The 22,121-nt window shown below is 49.7% G+C and overlaps 2 protein-coding genes across 5 annotated transcripts in view; both read left to right on the forward strand.

The window, feature by feature from the left end:
- Positions 1-8,183, forward strand: part of Dmkn (dermokine) — a 17,162-nt gene extending 8,979 nt beyond the window's left edge. The window contains exons 11-19 of the mRNA XM_021166215.2: positions 2,537-2,593; positions 3,312-3,356; positions 4,942-4,989; positions 5,096-5,143; positions 5,437-5,497; positions 5,746-5,753; positions 6,972-6,998; positions 7,137-7,184; positions 8,029-8,183. Coding sequence (XP_021021874.1) covers positions 2,537-2,593; positions 3,312-3,356; positions 4,942-4,989; positions 5,096-5,143; positions 5,437-5,497; positions 5,746-5,753; positions 6,972-6,998; positions 7,137-7,184 — 342 coding nt within the window. The 3' untranslated portion in view covers positions 8,029-8,183. The remainder of the gene's footprint in view (positions 1-2,536; positions 2,594-3,311; positions 3,357-4,941; positions 4,990-5,095; positions 5,144-5,436; positions 5,498-5,745; positions 5,754-6,971; positions 6,999-7,136; positions 7,185-8,028) is intronic.
- A 7,038-nt stretch (positions 8,184-15,221) lies between these two features.
- Positions 15,222-18,359, forward strand: Krtdap (keratinocyte differentiation associated protein). 4 transcript variants are annotated; one of them, XM_021166673.2, is made up of 6 exons: positions 15,222-15,333; positions 16,826-16,864; positions 16,991-17,032; positions 17,191-17,235; positions 17,849-17,896; positions 18,190-18,359. In XM_021166673.2, the coding sequence occupies exons 1-6, from the start codon at positions 15,238-15,240 to the stop codon at positions 18,226-18,228; spliced, it is 309 nt and encodes a 102-aa protein (XP_021022332.1). In that variant the 5' UTR covers positions 15,222-15,237; the 3' UTR covers positions 18,229-18,359. The 4 variants fall into 4 exon arrangements, with proteins under 4 accessions (XP_021022332.1, XP_021022333.1, XP_029335597.1 ...); XM_021166674.2 differs by having other exon boundaries at positions 18,243-18,359; XM_029479737.1 differs by lacking the exon at positions 16,991-17,032.
- The last annotated feature ends 3,762 nt before the right edge of the window (positions 18,360-22,121 follow it).

Here is a 22,121-nt window from a genome sequence, read left to right on the forward strand (position 1 = left end):
AAAAAAACAAAAAACAAACTCCAACTTTGCTTTTTTTTTTTTTTAAAAAAAAAAAGTGGTCCAAACAGGTACCTCTGTCATCCACAGTCATGGTTTTCTGCCAGGGGAGTTTGGGCTTTTCTTTGCCCTTTATCCTCTCAATTCCTATCAAACTCTCACGATGCCAAACCATTCTGGCCAGGGGCATCCACTGTGAAAAGGAAATGTCGGGCGAGAGAAGGAGAAAGAATTTCACTGCCCTAGCTGGGAGGATTATACATGAGCAGGGACACTCCCAAGACCTGTCACCCATCTGGTGACAGCAGCTCCCCTGTCCATTTTCCTTGTCTCTCTGGATTTGTCAAACTTCACATGTCCTTGTCCTCACTCAGTAAATTCCCTACCATCATGCCTACTCAGTCTGCCTAATCCCTTTTGTATAGAGCTGGGGACTGAACCTAGAGTGTCACCAGGGCTACATAAGCAGCCCTACCTGTAAGCCACACCTCCAACCACTCACTGAAGGATTCTAGGCAGATTCTCTACCACTGACCACGCCCCCAGCCCCTCACTGGGAGATTCTAGGCAGGGGCTCTACCACTGAGCCACACCCCCAGCCCCTCACTGGGAGATTCTAGGCAGGGGCTCTACCACTGAGCCACGCCCCCAGCCCCTCACTGGGGGATTCTAGGCAGGGGCTCTACCACTGAACCACGCCCCCAGCCCCTCACTGGGAGATTCTAGGCAGGTGAGTACTACTGAGCTGTATCCCTAGCATTCTTTTTCACTTTTTGAGACAGGGATTCAGTAAGTTGTCGGGCAGTCCTTGAACTCAATATCCTCCTGCTTCAGTCTCCTGAGTAGCTGGATTGACAGACCTGAGATACTGGGCTCAGAAAACTTGGGGGTTGACAGTACACACCCAAGTGATGGGGTGGCCTTCTCAAGAGTCACCAAGACATGTTTAAAAGAGAATATGAATTACCTGCTAAAGTTTAAAAATTGGCACTTAATAATTTAGGTGCCTGGATTATCTTGAAATATTTGGCCAGTCTCGGTCCTCCTTTCCATGGGATAGAGTGGCTTTACTCTGTGCTATGGGTTCTTGTTCTCCAGTGGCTACTCTGACCCTGTCCATTGAGCCTTCCCAGGACTTAAGGTCTTTATGGAAAAGTAGGCATTAGTGAGATGGGTGAGAACTGCCTAGACAGTTTTGACCTCTGAGGGCTGAGGCAAGGAATGAGAGATGCGGATTTCGCCGCAGCAGTGCATTTCTGGATTAAATGAACAAAATGAAATTTTTAAAAAGTCCTTTATCATTTAACTTTGAGACAGAGCCTTCCCATGTATCTCTAGTTAGCTTTGAACTTACTAGGTAGCCCAGAATTACCTCAAACCTGAGAGTTTCCTGCCTCAGCCTCTTGAATGCTTGGATTCCAGGCATGCACCGTGCCTGGATGAGAGGTCTGATTGCTTGTTGGTTTTTTTGAGACAGGGCTTGTGTAGTCCTGGCTGTCCTGGAACTCACTCTGTAGACCAGGCTGGCCTTGAACTCAGAGATGTGCCTGCCTCTGCCTCCCAAGTGCAGGGATTAAAGGCATGTGTCACCACTGCCCAGTGAGAGGTCTGTTTTTTAAGAAACCAGCTACTGGTGGGATAAGCCTCCTTGCTAAAGTCCTTGGGAGACGGGTGGGGGTGGGGACTCAGGACTCCAGAGGAGGCCAGGGTACAGGCTTGCACTATACCAGGGGCTGCACACATGACCAAGCATTTGTGCCCATATGGAAATGCTAGGGAGGTAGGATTCATAGGAACTGGCCTTCTAGCAATCAGTCCAGGAGAAAGGAGTGCTGGGCAGAATCAGCACCCAGCTCCAGTCTTTCCCAGAGGAAGGGATGTGGAAGCTGAGCACTTTAGCCAATGGGAGGAGTGAGGGGAGGGGCTCTAGCCCAAGCTGGAACATCTGGTTTGTGTGGAGAATAGATAGCATCTTAAAAGATCCATGCAGATTTTGAGAGCAGGGTCCCTGCTAGCCAACCCCTGGCCATTGCTCCCAGAGATACCCACTGCACGAGCTTCCTCTTAGAGCCTATTTCTCTGCTCAGGATAAGGGGAGATCTCACAAACCCTGACCCCCAGATGAGGAGCTACCAGCCATTCCATCACCCCTAACTCTTACCCTTCTCCCTGGAAATAAATTGTAGCCGCCCCATACTGCTAGTCTCTGCTCCTTTCTTCGCCTCCACTGTTGTCCTAGAACAGGGTGGGGAGATATGTTGGTGACTGTGTTAGCCCTGGGTCCTGAGGGGTTTGTGACAGTTGTTTTGTGTCAAGGAGAGGGACTGGGAGAAGGCAGAGCTGGGTGTGAGCCCACATAGCACAGACCTCTAGCCAGTCTCTGGCTCCAGGTTCTGGTGTCCCCGGGGGATTCCCAGCATGGCTTTCACATAGTTACAAGGTATCTCTGAAGGCTGAAAGGCGGCAGTAGGAGGAGCTGGGACTTTAGGTAGGCAGTGGCAGGCTCCATGATAACCTGTTGCCTATCTTTTGTTCACAGGGTCATGCCCCGTCTCCCAGCACTCGGGCTTTACTCTACTTCCGCAAACTGTGGGAGGTAGGAGAACTCCCACTTTCCAAAGACCCGGGGATCCTGGCCATCATGGTCCCCTTGCCCCAATGTCTCCCTCAAAGACATGTAGCCCACCTACCACAAACATTGTCACTCTTTTTTTGGGAGTGGGGGTTTATGTTTTATTTCTGCAGTGCTGCAGATGGAACAGAGAGCACTTGCTAAGCACATGCTAAGCACATGCTAAGTACATGCTAAGTACATGCTAAGTACATGCTAAGTGAGTGCTCTATTACTAACCAACATCTGTGGCTGTTGTTTCACATTTTTGAGACAGGATCTCACTATAGATCCCTAGCTGGCTTTGAACTTGTTAGCTAGCCCAAGCTAGCCTTGAATTCTCTATGTAACACAGGCTAGCTTGGAACTCACAGTCCTCTTGCCTTGGCCTTCTGAGTGCAAGGATCCTGGGTGTGTACCGCCACACCTGGTAACTCTCTTCATCTTTGAGATAGGCCATCTCATTATATCAACACACCTGATGACTCTCTTCATCTTTGAGATAGGCCATCTTATCATATTTCTATCCCCGACAGCATCTCAAACTTAAGTGCTCTCAATTTCCCAAATGTTTTTATTCATCCAAACCCAAGCCGCACCTGGCCCTCCCTGCAGCCACCTGGCATCCTGCCCAGTGTGTTACCATTTCTTTACTGAGTTTTTGGCACCATGGGTACTCTCTCATCTCTTCCTCTCCTTCCAGAATTTCAAACGCAGCACTCCTTTCTTCAACTGGAAACAGATTGAGGTGAGGGGGGTTTGGTAGAACTTTTGGGATATGGCATCTTGGCTCTAGGGACTTAGGGTTGGCAGCCCTTGACAGGTAGCTTGCTGATTTTCTTCCTGTCCCTGATGACGGAGGACACCTTCCCTTCCCTCTCCTGGGATTGTGCAACCCTGAGTTGGGTGGGGTGGGAGTGAGAGAGCCCGCGCGCGGGAAGCTATGAGTCATGGAAGGAAAGAGGACTGGGGTGGTGGGAGGGGTCTCCCTAGGATAAAATCCCAGGGTAGGAGGCTGAGGCACTCACTGTACGAGAGCACAACCATGAAGCCAGTCACAGCCTCTGTTCTGCTGCTTATCCTGCTGGGTGTGGCCTGGCGTGGAGACAGCCACAGTTGGGTGGGTACGGACGGAAAGTGGGGCGGGGGGGGACCACAAGATGGAAGGACTTGGGGTCAACTCTCAAGGGATGGCAAGGGGGCTATAGGGACGGAGAGTCGAGGGGAATAAGGAAGGTAAAGTCAAGTTCAGGCAGGTCCAGAGGCCTGAACAGCTGGGTCTTGGGTATGAGGAGCAGGTCTACCGGGTCATGGAGAAAGCCACACCTCAGCGTTGCGTGGTTAGTGGCCTTTGGGAACCAGAACTGAGGAGAGATTGTCTGAGTTCCTTATGCACATAGGTAGGACCAGAGTGACTACAATGTAATTTTTTTTTCAAGAAAAATTAGAAATCTGATTTTAAATCATTCGCAACTAATTTTTTTTTAAAAGAAGACCAAACAAAAGGGTCTAGAGGCCTTTGAGTGGCCAGTTTATGACCTCAGTACCAGAGCTGGTGGTGGGGCTAAGACTCAGTATCAGGAGACTGGAGATATGGCTCAGTGGTAGAGCCCCTGCCTAGAATCCCCCAGTGAGGGGCTGGGGCGTGGCTCAGTGGTAGAGCCCCTGCCTAGAATCCCCCAGTGAGGGNGAGGGGCTGGGGCGTGGCTCAGTGGTAGAGCCCCTGCCTAGAATCCCCCAGTGAGGGGCTGGGGCGTGGCTCAGTGGTAGAGCCTCTGCCTAGAATAGGTTTGATCCTATGGCCTCCATCAGATATGAAGGAGCTGTAGGCGTGCACTGCAGACTTCTTTAAATGTTGCCATGCCTGTCTTTCCTGCACTGGGAACCATCCTATCACTGAGCTCCTGCTACCTCATGGAGAACAGCATGTGCATAGCAGGATTAAGAGGCCTACAGGGAGCAGCAGGGGCTGCTGTAGGTTCATGGCTGGCTGGGCTAAGGGAGCCTTGTGGGTTGCCTTTTATTATTCTAGCACCAGTCAACACTCAGAGCTTCCAATCCTGCAGCCTGTGTGGAGGTGGCACTGTTGCCCAACTGGGCCCTCCACCATCGCTCCCCAACCCCCGAGTGTGGAAACCTGTGTCCTATGTCTGTCTGGGCCATCGGCTTCCTCCAGGCCTACTGGACTGAGCTGGGACCATTACAGGGGTGGGGTGGGACAGGCAGAGCCCTGAGAGGAGGCAGAGCTGAGACGGTGCAGTGTGCGGGCTCTGGAAGGTTGGCAAGGCCTAGAGGACTGTGGACACTGACCATGGCTTCTGACTCCCTTTTAGGGTTCAGATCTGTCATCTCTGCAGAAGAGGGCAGGTGGCGCTGACCAGGTGAGTTTCTTTGTCCAAGGGCTCCCCTGGAAGGGCCTGGGTCTCTTACCACCCCATTCTCACAGTTGGCTAAGCTGAAATTCTCTTCCTTTTCTCCCACTGACAGTTTTCTAAGCCTGAAGCAAGACAAGATCTTTCAGCTGACTCATCCAAGGCAAGAGCTCCTTCCCTGACCCCTGACTTAAATACCACCTTTATTCCTCGGGGTCTCTTGTCCTTACCTCCCATGTCACGCTGGAGGAGCTGGGATGGATTGAAGAGGAGGAGGAGGAATCTGGGCACTAGTTAACCCTGTTGGGTAACAGGAAAGAAAGCCCCCACTACACAGAGGGGACAAAGCATGGCTTCTAAGAAACCAGCTGTCTGGGCACAGAAGTGGAGGCTCATTAGATGATGAAATGACATTTCCCCTTCTCCTCTGCACCCCATGCCCCTTTGTTCCCACAGAACTATTACAATAACCAGCAGGTGAATCCTACTTACAACTGGCAATACTATACCAAGGTGAGTTTTGAGAAAACTCTGTTTCCTCAGGGTGGGGGTGGGGGTGGGGGTGGGGGTGGGGGTGGGGGGTGTCTCTGCTTGGAGCAGAGAGCGGCTTCTCTCTTTCCTCCATCACACTGTGTAAGGAGGACGCCAGTGGGTGGGGTGCCCCAGACAGACCCCCAGCAGCTAGGAAGTAGGTGCAGGAGAGAGACCTAGGCCACACAGGAGGCTTGCCTCGGGGCATTGCTCTTGCTTGCAGTTGTGGGGCAGCAGCTGGAGTAGAGGATAGCATCCCAGCACATCCTAGAAGCTAAGCTTTGGGACTTTTGGTTGGTGGGGAACTGAAGGCCTCCTTGCTCCTCCGAGGAATTAGAGAAGGGAGGGAAAGAGACTTGAGAGGTTTGTTTTGTGGAGTTGCAGATATGGCAGTCTTAGGGGTGTGAGGTGGTTCAGAGGGTAAAGGGGCTTGCGCCAAGCCTCATAGCCTGAGACCAAACCCCTGGACCCACACGGTGAAAGGAGAGAGCTGGCTCTGCTATGTTGTCTTCTGACCGCCACATGTATTCCGAGGCCCAAATACATACATACACAAAATAGCTTTTTTCTTTAAAAAAAAAAATTTTTAAAAGAAAGGAAAAAAAAAAAAAAAGAAATATACAGCCTTAGGAGTTAGGGGTGTGGCTTCAAGGCAGAGTACCTGTTTCACAGAGGAAAGCCCTGGGCTCTGGTCCTAGCATTGCAAACCCATCAGCCTGCCAACCAACCAGTCAAAAAATAAACAAGGTGATATTATAATGCCAGAGAGGAATATGTTAGACACCAGCATGGCTGACAAGGAAAGCCAGGCCAGGGACCTCTTTCCATTTCTCCTCTGAGATAAGAGAAGCTGCAGCGAGGCCACATATAGCCTACCATTCCAGCAACCTGGGCTGGGGTGGGGATGGTGACTGAGGCAGGGGGATGATGAGAAGTTCAGGGACTGCCTAGGCTATGGTGCACATCTAGCCTGGGCACTTACTGTCTCAAAATATAAAGGCCAAGGATGTAGCTCAGTGGTAGGATGCTTCCTAGCATGTGTGAGACTCTGCGCTCCACTTCTCTCGGCACCTTGAAAACAAAGACAAAAGCAAGCAAGCAAGCAAGCAAGCAAACAAATGAGGAACTATTGGTAAGGAAGAGGAGGAGCAGAGGAAGTGAATGCCATCATAGGCCTCACCTGGCTTCTGTGTGTAGCTGACCTCCATCCGTCCCACAAGCAGAGAGGTTTCCTCTCCCACTCCTCTATTCCATTGTGTGTTTGGGGGATTCAATATCATCCTGGATAAAATGGATGCTCAGGACAGAAAGGCCATAGACTGAATCTCTACAGCCAGTGGGAAGGGCTTTACTGAGAATGTTGGCTTATCATGGGGGATCTTGGGGAGCCTGAGGCCAAGGGGTAGCCTAGAAAGGACCACCATGGCTTCCTGTGATCTCCTTTCATCTTCCCTTCCCAGGCGGGAGTCACACCTTCATCTTCCTCGGTGAGTACCAGGGTATGCATGGGGGGCGGGGTTAAGGATGCAGCTTGAGAGCTTGAGGCAACCCCCCACCCCCTCTGAGGCTGCTGAGGGTGGTGGTGACAGTATGCTGCTCACTTAGCCATTCCCCTTGTCCTGCAGGCTTCCCGGGCACAACCTGGCCTGCTGAAGTGGCTGAAGTTTTGGTAGGTAAGTGTCAAGGCTGAGCGCCAGGAGCAGAAGGAGCCACCTCTGGGAGCTGAGTATTCCCTTGGCCTTCAGTAAGCAGCACTGGAAGGCTGGTGTCCTTGGGGTGTATACTGAAGATTAGGAAGGGCACCTGCTTTGTGGGGGGTGGAGAAAGACCCCTTAGAAAAAAGGCCTAGGAGACAGGCAGCAGTGATGGCCGAGGCCTTTAATTCCAGCACTTGAGAGGCAGAGGTAGGTGCATCTCTGAGTTTGAAGCCAGCCTGGTCTACAGAGCAAGTTCTAGGAAAGCAAGAGCTATATAGAGAAACCCTGTCTCAGGGAAAAAATAAAACCACCCCCCAAACAAAGAAACCCAAATAAACAAAGAAAATGTCCTAGGGGCTGTCTATGAGTGAATGGTCGTTGAAGAACAGAGAGGAAACTAAGGTTTAGAACCAAGGAGAAGGCTGGTCAGCGGCACTGACAGACAGAAGGCGAAGGTTCAGAGGTGGGTTGAAGTAAGGCCCCAAGAAGGAAGTCTGTTTTTCTTGTTGATATCTTGTTTTGTATTTTGGAGGCAGGGTCTTTTTGTGTAGCTCAGCGTGGCTTAATCCTCTTGCCTCAGCCTCCTAGAGGCTGGTGGGACAGGCGCTTACTGTCATGCCTGGCCTGGAAAGTGGTTATTCAGTACCTCAGTGGGCCCATAGCATCTATTTTATATAGGAGTAAGAGTGAGGGGTCTGAAGGCTGACAGGGAGGACTCTAAGGGGCCCCTGGAGCCAGGAATCTTCATGAAAGGCTCTGTTCTCCATCAGTGTAGGAGTGGTTGGGTCCTGTCATTTTTTTCTCCTGCTTTTTCTTCTAGAACATTCCTTCTAGTCACTGCGGACTCCTCACAAATGCACACAGGTCTTCAGGGAGTTTGACTGTCCTTACCCAGAGTCCTCTCTGATGCGGCTGACCTACCTGGGCATTACAAGCCTGTCATCTCACCTGGGGACCTGGTTTATCTGTCCTCATTCTCCCCGTTCGATTGTGGTGTCTTGGCGACTAATCAGTTTCATTGTATAACCAGCCAGATCTTCACCTCTTCTTCCGTACATGACCGGAAGTCCCTGGAACGAGGCAGCGGGAGCTTCCTACTCTCCAGTTTCTCTGTGGAAATAAAACATGACTCTTTGTTTCCCTGAGACTCTCTTGACTCCTTATTTAATACGACCCTGCTGACCTGGATGCAGGGGTGGGTGGAAATGTGGGTTGGTGGCTGGGAGAACCTGAGCATGAAATGAGAGATGCGACTGGCTGGAGAGAGAGGAGACCTGGGCTTAGGTTTGGGTATCACAGGATTAGCTAGCTGATGGCTTCCTGCAAGTTTCTCCGTCAGCAAAAACAATTTTTGCCTAACATGAATTATAGTACCACACTTAGTAGCTATAGATGTTTTGATGGCCTGCCTGAAAGGACAATTGCTCAAAACAGGAGATTGGAGTCAGGAGGCTGTTCAAAATGACACACCAGTTCTGGAGGTGGAGATGCACAACAAGACCATCAGGGATACACGGGACCAGGAAGGACAGACACAGGCATGCCATACATTAATGTTTGGATGGGGAGGAGCAGATGGTGGCAGTATTTAGGAAGCTGGCAAATGAAGGGGGAGCCAAAGCTACCTTGTCATGTAACAGCTGTTATGACCCTGAGGAAGAAGGCAGGAAACTTTCCAGTTAGTGAACTGTTGCATGAGGCACCGGCCCTGGGCACAGGCTGGGGAGCCCCTATCACAGTCCGCCCACACCCCCAATATCCATGGAGGGGAACAGGAAGTAAAAGAAAGACAAGAAACCCTGCCAAATCGAGTGAGTCCTGTGCCCTTTGCAAGTTCGCTAAGCCCTTGGCTGCTGTCTTTGTAGTAACACACAAGGCCTCAAGTTGTGAATCAGTGAAACCTGGCCCTAACCTGACTCAAGCAAGCCACCTGATCACGGCTACTTCTTCGGATCAGAAATTCTGGTCCACTCTGCTCTGCCTTCCCCTTAATTTGTTTTTTTAAATTGAGGCTCTGGTTGTTCATCTACTCTACTGTATTGAGGGCCTTGCCATACCTCACCACAGCCACACGGGGGCAGAGGAGAGGCCGTCCTGGGAGAAGCCCTGGTCTCACTTAGGGACAGTGGGACAAGAGCATTCTGCTGTATGACATGGAATGGGAACCCAGGTCTCCTGGGGCCAGTCCCCTGGAACCAAGTAATTAGGATCAAGATGGCACCAGACTTTTTTTTTTTTTTTTTTTTTTTTTGGTTTTTTGAGACAGGGTTTCTCTGTGTAGCTCTGGCTGTCCTGGAACTCACTCTGTAGACCAGGCTGGCCTTGAACTCAGAAATCCTCCTGCCTCTGCCTCCCAAGTGCTAGGATTAAAGGCATGCACCACCACGCCTGGCTGGCACCAGGATTTTAAGGGGATGTTTCTGGTCCTTTCGAGTTTAACCTGAGGTTGTCTGGTGTAAGGGGCCCTCCAATAACGGGCAGTGGTCTCTTGCTCCTAGCTAACCTGGAGCTAGAAGATACCTTTAGTATGTGTGTATGTTTGTGCACAAGCATGTGTGTGTGTGTGTGTGTGTGTGTAGATCAAGGGATAACTTGCCAGAGTGAGGTCTCTCCTACTAGGTGGATCCTGGGGTTCAAATTCAAAGTTTATCCTTGTTGGCAAGTGCCTTTACCCACTGAATCATTCATTCCTTTTTATTTTGAGATAGGTTCTCAGCCGAGTTGCCTGCCTACGTTGCTCTGTAGTACAGGATTTGAACTCAGAATGCTCCTGCCTCAGGGACTAGGTCCAGTTCAATCCCTCTCCACCCTCCATGGGTGACATCTTTCTTTCTCTGTTTCTTTGCAGGTCTTGGTTCTCAGGCTCCGCCCTAGTTAGTCTTTCCCTCGCAACAACTGTTACAATCTCCCAGGCTTGCTTGCCAGGTGGCTCTCTGCCTCCTCCAAGACCCAAAGCATTCACTCAGGAAATATTTATGGATTACCTAATGGGAGGAGGGTTTGGAGTTCGGTGGTGGGACAGATCAGGAAGTCTTCCTGGGAGAAGTGTAGGCAAACAACCTCCAGAGTGAGAGGAGGGCCTGTGTGCTGCTGCTGTCTTTCCGGGAGTGTGGTAATCATCTGCACTGAGAGTGGGGACTCTCCTTCCGAGTTCTGAATCTAACTGCCCACACCCTCTCTTGAGACCCCAGGCTTCTTTCCTTCTTTCTCCATGGATTCCCCCATCTGTCCCCAATGTCCCTTGAGAATCCATTCCTTTAATCATGCAACCCCAATACCGAAGAGGCTGGCTTCTGTCCCAGTGCATGTCATGATGTAGCAACCAGGGCTGGGCCTCGCCTCCTACCTACATTCAAGTTCTGTCACATTTGGAGAGGGATGGGGGCAGGTAGTGAGAAAATAGGGGTTTACCGGTGTACTCAGCAGTAACAACTAGACCTAGAGATGGGGTTAGAGTCAGTGGGATTCCCCATCACTCTATGCATTCATTCAAAGCAGAATGGAATCCTGGGAGACTCCCTCCCTGATTAATGAACTGTCATGACCTCCTCTACTGGAAACTACTCACCCCTCTCCCCACTCTATGGGACACTGGACACTTGGGGAACGCAGAGTCACCAAGGCAGTGTGGGCAGAGGAAGGCAGGGGGTATGGAGAGGGACGAAAAGACCAGTACTCAACATAAAAGTCACGTCACTCTTGGAAATTTATCTGGGTGCTGAACCAGCTTTCCAGCTGCTTGGATGGAAAGTTCAAAGTCAGCCTGGGAATCGTGTGTGTGTGTGTGTGTGTGTGTGTGTGTGTGTGTGTGTGTGTGTGTGTGAGAGAGAGAGAGAGAGAGAGAGAGAGAGAGAGAGAGAGAGAGAGAGAGAATTAGTTCATGTATGGGTGCAACACTTATGCTCATGACTGAGTGATGGCCAGAAGACAATCTTGGTGTCATTCCGCAGGAGCCATCCACTTTGACTTTGAGACAGGGTCTCTCACTGGCTTATTAAATAGGCTAGGCTGGCTGACTATACCGAGCCCAGAAATAGCAAGCCCAGGAATCCACACTGTTAGGCAGCTACCTACATCAGTACTAGGGACCCTTGCATGACAAGCAGTTTACTGACCACACCATCTCTCCAGCCCCTGGTCTAGGAACCTGAATGAAACCCTGGCTCAAAAGCAAAAAGAGTCGACAAGATGGCTCGGCTGGGAGAAAGCTAGAACTGGCTCCTGAAAGTTGTCTTCTGACCCACACACGTACCTCACATCACACACACACACACCACACATACACCCCACACACGCCATGCACATACCACACATACACCATACACACCACACATATATCATACACACACATATACACCATCCACACACACACACCCAAACACACCACCCATACCACACATACCTCACATCACACACACACACCACACATACACACCACACACGCCATGCACATACCACACATACACCATACACACCACACATATATCATACACACACATATACACCATCCACACACACCACATACTCACATACACCCCCCAAACACCCCCCCATACCACACATACCACACACACACACACACACACACACACACGCACACACACATACACCTCCTCTCACACACACTAAAATATCTGTAAAATTTAAAAAATAATAGTGAAAGAGAGCTGGGGATGTATGTAGCTCAGTAATAGAGCCTTGCTGAGCATGTACGGAGCCCTAGGTCCAACCCCCCAGCACCATAAAATGAACACAGCGTTCAGAAGCATCTCTGGGGGATACATGAGGACAAGTCACCAGGCCAGTGCAGCCAAGGAGCAGCATCCTTTCGGCTGAGCACCTGAGTGGATGCCCTTGTGTTTTGTCTTTATACACCACAGCCACAGATGTGAGGTCCCGACCAGAGGGCTGTCTTTGTTTTGATTAAACACTTTGCTTGTTTGTTTTCTGAGATAGGATCTTGTTATGTCGTCTAGGCTGGTCTCCAGCTCTCTAGGCCCCTGTGACCACCACACCCAGCTAGAATATTACCTTCAAAGACATACTTGGTGTGGGAAGATGGGTTTCCTGTGTGGGATATCTGGAAACTGAGGTAATTAACTGCAGGTTCACTGACACACAGTTGCCAAATACAGGATTAGTCCTCCCTCCTCACTGTGCACTGCCCAGTGCTGGGGATTGAACTCAGAGCCTGTGCATGCTCTTCCTACAAGCCACACTCAAACTCCCTCGCCGGTGGATTCCAGGCACCTGCTCTACCACTGAGATACATCCTCAGCCCGCTGTTATTTTTTTATTTCGAGTCAAGATCTAAGTTGCTCAGGCTGGCCTTGAACTCACACAATAACCCAGATAGACCTTGAGCCTGCCCCAGCTTCTGGAGTACCTGGGATGATAGCCATTCAGCTGTGCCTGGCTAGGTCCTTCTTTTGTTTGCTGAGCACTTCTGGCTAAGGGGGCTATTGAGTCTGCCCTGTGTTCTCAGGTCAAGGGTCTAACTCATACCAAATGCTAAAGCTCTTTGAGGGATATTATTGCACAGCAGAGCAATGGCTACCAGAGATCCACCTCAGGTCTCAGGATTCCAGGGCTTTCATGCTGGCCTACACACACACCCCTCTGTTAATTTATTTAACCTCCATATTTGCCGTGGCTCCCCCGCCCACAGAATGTAAGTAATTATCGTGCCTATCTCCCAAGACTTCTGATAATTCCATGAGATCACGGAGTCATAACATCTAGCACAAGGCTTGCTGCAAAGTCAGAGCAGGGAATGTTATTGGCACCATTATGTAAAAAAAAAAAAAAAAAGATCATGGAGGCGTCAATATGCTACAAAAGCCCCACCACAGAGCTGAGCCCAGAGCTAGGCGGGGATGCCAGTGTGGGGTTGGTGCTGGCCCTGTGCTCTGGTGGGCGTGTGTGGGTTGAAATTGGATTCTGCCATTAGCATGTCTAAATGGAGCTGATTTGCATAATATCTGCTCTCTTTGGTCTGGTTCGTCAATTCTTCCTGTGCCTCTGTTCACTGTATCCCGATGTGAAGGCTCTCGTGTGGGCTTCGGCAGGCACTGCTAATTAGTTAAACAGAATGAGCATACCTGCTTGCAAAAACTGCGTCCTGCAGAAAACCCTAGGGGAGGAGCTCCACCCAGCTCCGTTTATTCTCTTTCTCGTCCCCTCCAGGAGCATCGGACGCACCTGATGCACACAGTCACATGGTCATTATGGAGAGAGGGTGTTCCTCAAGGCTGTGTTCTCCCACGGTTTTGGCAAAGTGGAAGAAGATCTGTGTCTTTGGGCGAGGCTTCGTGAGGCTAAAGAGGGCACTGGGATATGGGGGGCAGCAGGGGACTGTGGGACCAGACTCTGGGGTTCACAAAGATTCCTCCCACCCTAGGCCTGCCAACTGTGTGCGTTGCCTCAGGTTGGGGTAAGGAACCCAACCCTCAGATAAGGGACGGTGCTTGCTTGTCTCTGTTCCAGCACCTGCCTGTGACACCGGTTGGGCCATCTGGAACTCATTGCAGAGAAGGTTGCATCATTGTGCTCTTTTGTCACCTTGGGGTGATCACACTCACATGCTAAGGGTGGGGTGTGAAGTGGGATTGTTCAGGGACATGGAGCAAGTGCTCAGAGGTCATGACAGTTCTGACCCCTCCTCTGAGGGTGGGAGTCTCTGGGACATTTGCTTCTGCTTCTTGGGTTTCCCCTCTCCTTGTCTTCTTCAGTCATTTATGTGGAATCCCAGGGCAGGAGCTAGATAATAGGCGGGGTCAGGATCCGGGACCGAGAGAGGAAAGCGCAGAGCTAGGCCCGGGTATGGCTGGGTGCAGTTCTAGTGTTCTCTATCTCTATTGCAGTGTGTGTAGGGCATGGTGCTAGTGGATAGGAAGAGGGTTAATAAATATACAGTTCTCCATCTGGGGATATAGCTCAGTTGATAGAGTGTTTGCCTAGCATGCACAAGACCCTGGGTTTGAGTCCCACCATCACATAAACCAGATGTAGTAGAACGAGGTTGCCAGCATGAGGTAGAGGCAGGAGACTCAAAAGTCCAAGGCCATCCTTGGCTACATAGTGAGTTTGAGGCCAGCTTGCTTAGAAAGCCTTGGAGATGTGTGTGTGTGTGTGTGTGTGAGTGTGTGTGTGTATGTGTGTGTGTGCGCTCTCCCCATCCATGTACACGCACACTACACATACATATATACATATGTATGAGACTTATCAAGGAAATAAATGAGGAATTAGGGATAATAGAAGCAACAAGGTTGAGTACTGTGAACTGGAGATGAACAATTGGCATTTTAGGGATAAAGGAACAGTTTGGCCAGCTGTGGTGATGTATGTGAGTCGCCTCAGAGGCAGAGGAGGATCGGGCATTCAAGGTTATCCTTGTCTATACAGTGAATCGGCTGGGGCTACCTGAGACCCTACTACAAAAAAACTGCAAGAAAAGAATGGAAGGAATTGAGGGAAGCGGGAAGATGAGAGACTTGGCCAGATGCCTGGGGGTGGGGTGGGGTGAGGTGGGGGTGGGGGGTAGCATGCCAGGTAAGGAGTCCAAGCTATCCAGCTAGTGTGTGGTTTGTACAGGGAGAGAAAAAGTAGCAAGCTGGAGAGGCAGGTGGAGTCCGCAGCATGGAACACACCAGCCCAGTGGCTTTAGATGGATTTGGCAGGGTGGGGGACACAGAGTGACTGAGAGGGAAAAAGAGAGGAAGGAGGGCTTGCTTGGATGCCAGGTCTTGCAGGGACAGGCTCAACCTGATTCCATCCCATTACCCTATGCATGAACAAGACCCATGGTGGCCTCACCTTGCAAGAGCTTGGGGAGTAATGGGAATTGAGAAATCAAAGATATACTGGGAACAGTGTCTGCCTCCCCCTCCCGGAGCCCCAGGGGTGGGCGACATGATCTGGGGATGAGTCACTAGGGTGGGAACCCCGCTCCCTCTCATAGCCACCCCTTGCTAATATAAAGGGCCATCAAGGAGGCCCCGCCTCAGAGCAGCCCAAACCGGACACCATGAAGATCCCAATTCTTCCCGTCGTGGCTCTCCTCTCTCTTCTGGCATTGCATGAGGCCCAGGGAGCAGCCCTGGGGCATCCCACGATATACCCGGTAATCACACAAGTGCCCGCCTTTTTTAGACCCCGGCTGCCCCCTCAGTGCTGCCCATCCATTCTGTGGAGAAGTGACTCTTATTTGTCGGCTGTGCTTTGGCAGCTAGAGGAAAAGCTGGGGTCTTGAGGGAGGGAGGGAAGGGATGAAGGAGGGAAGGAGGAAGGGGAGAGTGTAGGGATGTAGCTTGGTGCAAAAGGAGGGGAAAGACTAACTCTGGGAAGAATGGTATAGTTGGGTGGGGGAGCCGGAAGCTGAGGTAGGTCACTGGGATCCCCCTAATCCAGCTTTCCTTCCTTTCTAATCCTCTGAGTAGCTTTCGGATGGCAGGAGGCTCCCTGCTGGTCCAGATGCCTTAGGCTCTCAGCCCCTAGACAGAGAGGACCCCTGTAGTTCCTCTGCTTCTCAGCTGTCCTAAGGGAATAGGGGAATGTTCTTCCTGGCTTTAAACGTCTAAGACAAGGGGCTTGGTGTCAACTGGATTTGAGCAGGTGGCCTTGGGGAAAGCAGGGTCTGCTTGGATCTCAAATGAGCTAGGGGCTTTGGCCAGTCTGTTGCATGAATTTGTACTTATCAGGAATTAGCTGGGTGTCGTGTAGCACCATTGTGACCCCAGCACTTGGGAAGCTGAGACTGGGGGATTAGGAAATTGAGGTTCATTTGGGCTATGCAGTGAAACCTGCCCTTTTTAAAAAAGGTTTTTTTGTTTGTTTGTTTTTTTAAGATTTTAGTTTTAATTAAGCATGTACAATGTGCACGGACATGCCAGAGGTGATGGGGGCCTAAACAGTGTGCTTAACATCAGAGCTGGAGTTAAAGGTGGTGGTAAGGCCCCTAATGCAGGTGCTGGAAACCAAACTGGGGTCCTCTACAAGGACAGTGGATGTTCTTAACCTGTGAACCATCCCTTCAGACCCCTCTTGCCTATGTTTAATCCAAATTTAAGACAAATATGTCAAAATGCTGAGCTCTGAGCACTAGGACCCTGCCCAGAGGGCCACATGCTTGTGACCTCTGTGGTGCAGAGGAGGGAGTAAGGGAGTCCATAAGATGGAGGGACAGAGGGATTTAGGGAAGGAGAAAGTTATATTTACCAAATAGAAGACTTTAGCGTTGGTGGCCAGTGAGCCACGTGGTAAACTAGCCACAGCCTACAAGAGGCAGACAGCTTACCTTAGGGGCTTGGTTCATGCTAGTACCCTGGTCTTCACCCAGCCAGGTCAACAAGCATGGGTGTTTTGGCACACAGAAAATCAACAGCCAAACAATACCAGGTGGTTTTGTTAGCTGGGATCTCTTCCCACCTTTCCTACCCACGAACCAGCAACTGGGTGTCCCGGGCCAGAATGGAGCTGGCACTGGGGCCCCAGTGAGAGATAATGTACAGGTGCCTCTTGAGGGGCAGTTGGCAGAGGAAGAGGAGAGGAAGGAGGGGTCTCAGGGAGAAGGGCTCACCACTCACAGGCTCCTTTGTCTCTGTCACCCTTTTCAGGAAGATAGCACCAACATTAATTACCCTACCGTAGCAGAGGTAAGCACCTGTTTTTCCATTCTTCCGTGTGCATGTGTGTGTGTGAGTGAATGTGTGTGTGGTGTCCTGCCTCTGTCCTCCTGGTGGCTTCTCTAACTCCCTGATTTTTTTTTTTTTTTTGCCTAGGGCCTTAACAATGAGTTCCTGAACTTTAAGAGGCTACAGTCTGTGAGTGTCCTCCAGGAACCCCATGCCTTGCCCCACCTCACAGAGACAGCTTGTAAAGTTTCTGGGACCATCCTCACCTTTTCCAGGGGGCTGGTCAATGCTCGGGTGTCCTCTAGAAACTAACCAGTTTCTGGTCTCTCTTCCCCGACTCCCCACAGGCCTTTCAGTCAGAAAACTTCCTGAACTGGCACGTCATCACTGATGTAAGTGTTGGGCTGTAACTGAGAGCCAGGTGTGGTGAAGCATGCCTTGTAATTCCAGCACTCCAGTGCCTGGGGCGGGAGGATTGTGAGTTCAAGGCCAGCCTGGGGTATATAGTTAAGGTCCTCAAGAAAAAACTGAGGATTATCTAAGCCAGGAAAGCTGAATCATTGGCCTAGCGAGACCTAGCATTTGTACCTTTTGACTCTGTGCTGTCTGTGTGATCCCTCACAAATGGCTCTGGTTCTGTGAGCCTTGGTGTCTTCATCTGCATAGTGAACATGGAGACAATGGTTTCCTGAAGAGGTTGCTGTCACGCCTAAATAAAAGCGTGTTTGCACAGCAGCTAGTACCAAGCCCACACAGAGTGAGGCTTCCAGAACGTGGGCGCTTCCCATAGTGATAAGCCAATAGCACTGTACCACACTGGTGAGCACACTGTGTGATGGCTGATTCCTGTTCATTCAGTATTTACTGGTCCTTGCTCATCTGATGCATGTTCACTGATCCCCATACTCAGTCAGAAGTGTTTACTGATCCTTGTTCACTCACTGCGTTTTTACTGGTTCCTGCTCATTCACTGAGTGCTTACCTGAACCCCTCCCCTTCTTTTAGATGTTCAAAAATGCACTTCCTTTCATTAACTGGGACTTCTTCCCTAAGGTAAGAGTGGTATATACTCAGAGGTTAGGGAGAATAATGGGTGAGAGAAGAAGTGGGGGTTTGGGGGAGGGGAGAGGGGAACGGGAAGGTGGGGGGGGGGACGACGATGAATGGAGGATGAAGCCTTTCCCCGTCTCAGAACCATCTTAGCTATTATATTCAGATGGCAACAGAAAGCTAGACCAGGCTGAGAACCCTTTCCCATCAAAGCCCCACCCAACCCTGGCTCCATTATGGGGGTTCCAACCCGGGGTGAGAGGTCCACAATCTCAACCCCACCCCTTGCCCTCCAGGTGAAAGGACTGAGAAGTGCCGCTCCTGATTCCCAGTGACCATTCTCTTTAAGACCTAGGACCTAGGCTGAGCCCAGTAGAAGAAGAGGCAAGCATGGAATCTGAAGTCCATCCTACGACAAATCTCCCCTGCCTCAGTTCCTCCAATAAAGTGTTTTCCACTCAAGTGGCTCCTGAATCTGTGTTTCTGTCCTTATCCTACCGGGCTCAGGAGAAGAACTAAGGCTGGTAGGGAAAACCCTGAGTTCTCCGAGGTTGGTAAGGAGGTAGATGGGAAGTGGTAAGGGAAATGGGAAGGTACGGAGTCCATCTTGCACAGTGAGCTAATCTCCTGCGTCAAGTTTCTAGAGCTTGTTCACAAGTTACCTGTCAACCGGAGACCAGGGATGCGCCACAGAACCACCTGTCCGACAACAAGGGATGGGAGCGTTTAAGAAGTGAAGAAACCAGGTGCTCTTAGGTGTGAGGGATGGTGATTGGAGGTGAGGGGTGTGACGTCATCAATGATCTGCACGTGCCCCATCCAATTCCCAGGCTCTTCATAGGGCCCCTGTTTAGAGAAGGGTGTGTTAGCGTCACCTGTGGGTGAAGCTTTTCACTCTTTGACCAGAAGGCATCTGTGCAGGCCCAAGTAAAGAGACTGGCGGCTTCGATTGGTTTGAGCCAGATCAGATGGTGTCCAGATCCTTAAAACAACTTAGTCTCAAGAATACCAAGCAGCAGAGGACTGTCTGGCTACAGCTCAGTTGGAATGTGCGTGCATAGCGGCGAGAGTTGGGAAGGGGAGAGATTACTTTATTGTTTAGCCAAGTGGCTTCTAAGATCCCTGGTGAAGGGTAGCAACTAGAAGATCGGGGACGCGGAGGGGGGGGGGCGGTATTCAAGCTTTACAAAAAAAAAAAAAAAAGTCAGGGTGCTGGGCTGGCGTGCGCGCATGCGCGAGCGCCTATAGACCAGAGAGTGACATTGGTGTCTTCCACTCTGGCTCTCAGGTTAGATTTTGAGTTCAATTCTCTCACTAAACTCGGTCAGAGATCCGCTCATCCTTTCTTATTCCACCTCTAGTGCCGAGGTTATAGACATGTTCAAACAAGCCCAACTTCCAACCGGGTGCTGGGGATTTCAACTCACAGCCTTGCGCTTGTGTGGCTGGCACTTTACAGACTGAGCGGGTTTCCCCAGCCTCTGTTTTTCAGACTTTGACTTGGGCGGGGGATGGGGGAGGGCACGACTTTAGTCCCAGCATTCAGGGAGCAGAGGTAGGTGGAGCTCCGTGAGTTGGAAGCCAGCCTGGTTTACATAGCAAGTTCCAGGCCAGCTGTGGAAGTCTTTTCTCAAAAATAAAATAAAATAAAATAAAATAAAATAAAATAAAATAAAATAAAGAAACACAAGCTTTCCCTTGGAAGGGAGAATGGCTCAAAGAGAAACAATTTGTTAATTTGATTTGGGGGATTTGGTTTCAAAACCAGGTGATCAAGAGATGACTTAAGCGTTGTCCTACAGCTGAAGATATGTGTGTCTTGGTAAGACGCCCATAAGCCATGAATTCAAACTTCCTCCGTAACTTGTAGACACCTTCCCCAACTGCCTTCTGAGAATCTAGATGCTTTTGTGGCAGTGTAGTATAATAGAACTGTCTGGAACCCAAGGTTCAGGACCCAGTGTAAATCACATGACCCACTTGAAATCCCTTCCTTTCTCTCTGTTCTCTCTCTCTCTCTCTCTGTTCTCTCTCTCTCTCTGTTCTCTCTCTCTCTCTCTCTGTTCTCTCTCTCTCTCTCTCTCTCTCTCTCTCTCTCTCTCTCTCTCTCTCTCCTCCACTCTCTCTGGCAACTTACAAATACAAAAGACAGTGATGTGACTCTGGCCCTTTCTAGGCTTTTGTACATATCTCTAAAATTAGTGAAGGAATAAATGAGAATTCTGGCAATTCTTGTATGAAAATTAAGTGAAATAAACAGCCTGATTCCAAGCTCATAGTAGAGACTTAACTATTTGTGCTCTCCAGCTCCCACTTAACCAGAGGGCTGCCCCCAAAGATGAGTTCATTCACCCCCACACTCACCCACCTATCCAGGCACCCATCCTTGCATCTACCTACACATGCATTCATTCATGCATCTGTGCATCTGTGTAGATATTCACGTATGTACCCTACTGCTTCTACCTGTCTGTACATCTATCGATACATGCACCCATCTCTGCATCTATTTATCAATCCATCCATCCATCCATCCATCCATCCATCCATCCATCCATCCATCCCTGTATCTATCTATCTATCTATCTATCTATCTATCTATCTATCTATCTATCTATCTATCCATCCATCTGTCTATCCATCCCTGTATCTATCTATCTATCTATCTATCTATCTATCTATCTATCTATCTATCATCTATCTATATATCTATCTATCTATCATCTATCTATCTATCTATCTATCTATCTATCTATCTATCCACCCATCTGTCCATCCTTCCCTGTATCTATCTATCTATCTATCTATCTATCTATCTATCTATCTATCTATCTATCCATCCATCCATCCATCCATCCATCCAACCAACCATCCATCCATCCCTGCATCCATGCATACATCTGCTGAGAAAACTTGATACCTGCTTTCATGTGCTTGTAGATGAGATGAATAACACATGTGCAGACATGGGGAATCAGACTGACTAACCCATGTGCATGGGTAAGGGGTCAGACTGCTCAAGGCTTTCTTAGAGGCTCTGATGAAATGACAAAGGAACTTTAGTCCTTGTCCAGGAACAAACTTGGCAAGGTGTGTCTAAAGATGGAGCCAGTGTCTCACAGGAGGCAAGGTTGCTATTTCTGGGGACACAACTCCTCCCCCGGGGCTGTGGTTATCAGCCCTTAGGCAGGTGTGCCTGGGGGATCCTGTGTTCTCTGTGCCAACATTGTCTGACTTGGCTCTCTGCTGACTTTGGCCATTTCCCCTCATTAAACAGTATAGAAGATGCTCTCTTTAATAAACATTCTTGACATAAGAAATGACTCATCTAAGGGCTTCTATTGTTGTGAAGAGACACCATGATCATGGCAACTCGTATAAAGAAAAACATTTAGTTGGGGCTGGCTTATGATTTCAGAGGATTAGTCCATTACCATCATGGCAGGAAGCATGGTGTTACGCACGCAGGCAGACATGGTGCTACAGAAGGAGCCAAGAGTTTTACATCTTGATCCACAGGCATCAGAAGTGAATGCTACACTAGGCCTGGCTTGAGCATATGAGACCTCAAAACCTACCTCCACAGTTAACATACCTCTTCCACAAGGCCACGCCTACTCCAACAAGGCCACACCTCCTAATAGTGCTACTCTCTGGGCCAAGCATTCAAGCACACCAGTCTATGGGGCCACACCTATTCAAATCACCAGAGATAGAGATAGAGATAGAGATAGAGATAGAGATAGAGAGAGAGAGAGAGAGAGAGAGAGAGAGAGAGAGAGAGAGATAGAGATAGAGATAGAGATAGAGAGATAGAGATAGAGGGAGAGGGAGAGGGAGAGATAGAGATAGAGATAGAGATAGAGATAGAGATAGAGATAGAGATAGAGATAGAGATAGAGATGATAGAGATAGAGATAGAGGGAGAGGGAGAGGGAGAGGTAGAAGAAAAAAAGGTACAGAGAAAATGGAAAAAAAATCATAAAACAGGCGTTCAATAACACTGAGAGACATATCTTGAGCTTCCAGTCACAATACAATTGTTTGATTATTGATGTCATTCCATATGTCTGTGGTTAAAGAATGGAGGTGACTAAAGTTGATACTGAAGGCAGCAACATTACTGTGGCCAAGCCATGGTGTCTCACACCTTTAATCCAAGCACTCGGGAGATGGAGGAAGGTGGATCTCTGAGTTCGAAGCCAGCCTGGTCTACAGAGTGAGTTCC

The sequence above is a fragment of the Mus caroli genome, chromosome 7, assembly GCF_900094665.2.
Source record: "Mus caroli chromosome 7, CAROLI_EIJ_v1.1, whole genome shotgun sequence".
NCBI lineage: Eukaryota > Metazoa > Chordata > Mammalia > Rodentia > Muridae > Mus > Mus caroli.

What these genes read in the sequence shown, in the direction of transcription:
- Krtdap (XM_021166673.2), top strand. Translation starts at nt 15,238, where the DNA reads ATGAAGATCCCAATTCTTCCCGTCGTGGCTCTCCTCTCTCTTCTGGCA. An exon ending in ACTGGCACGTCATCACTGAT is followed by an intron (nt 17,236 to 17,848) that starts GTAAGTGTTGGG and finishes CCCTTCTTTTAG; the next exon opens with ATGTTCAAAAATGCACTTCC. An exon ending in ACTGGGACTTCTTCCCTAAG is followed by an intron (nt 17,897 to 18,189) that starts GTAAGAGTGGTA and finishes CTTGCCCTCCAG; the next exon opens with GTGAAAGGACTGAGAAGTGC.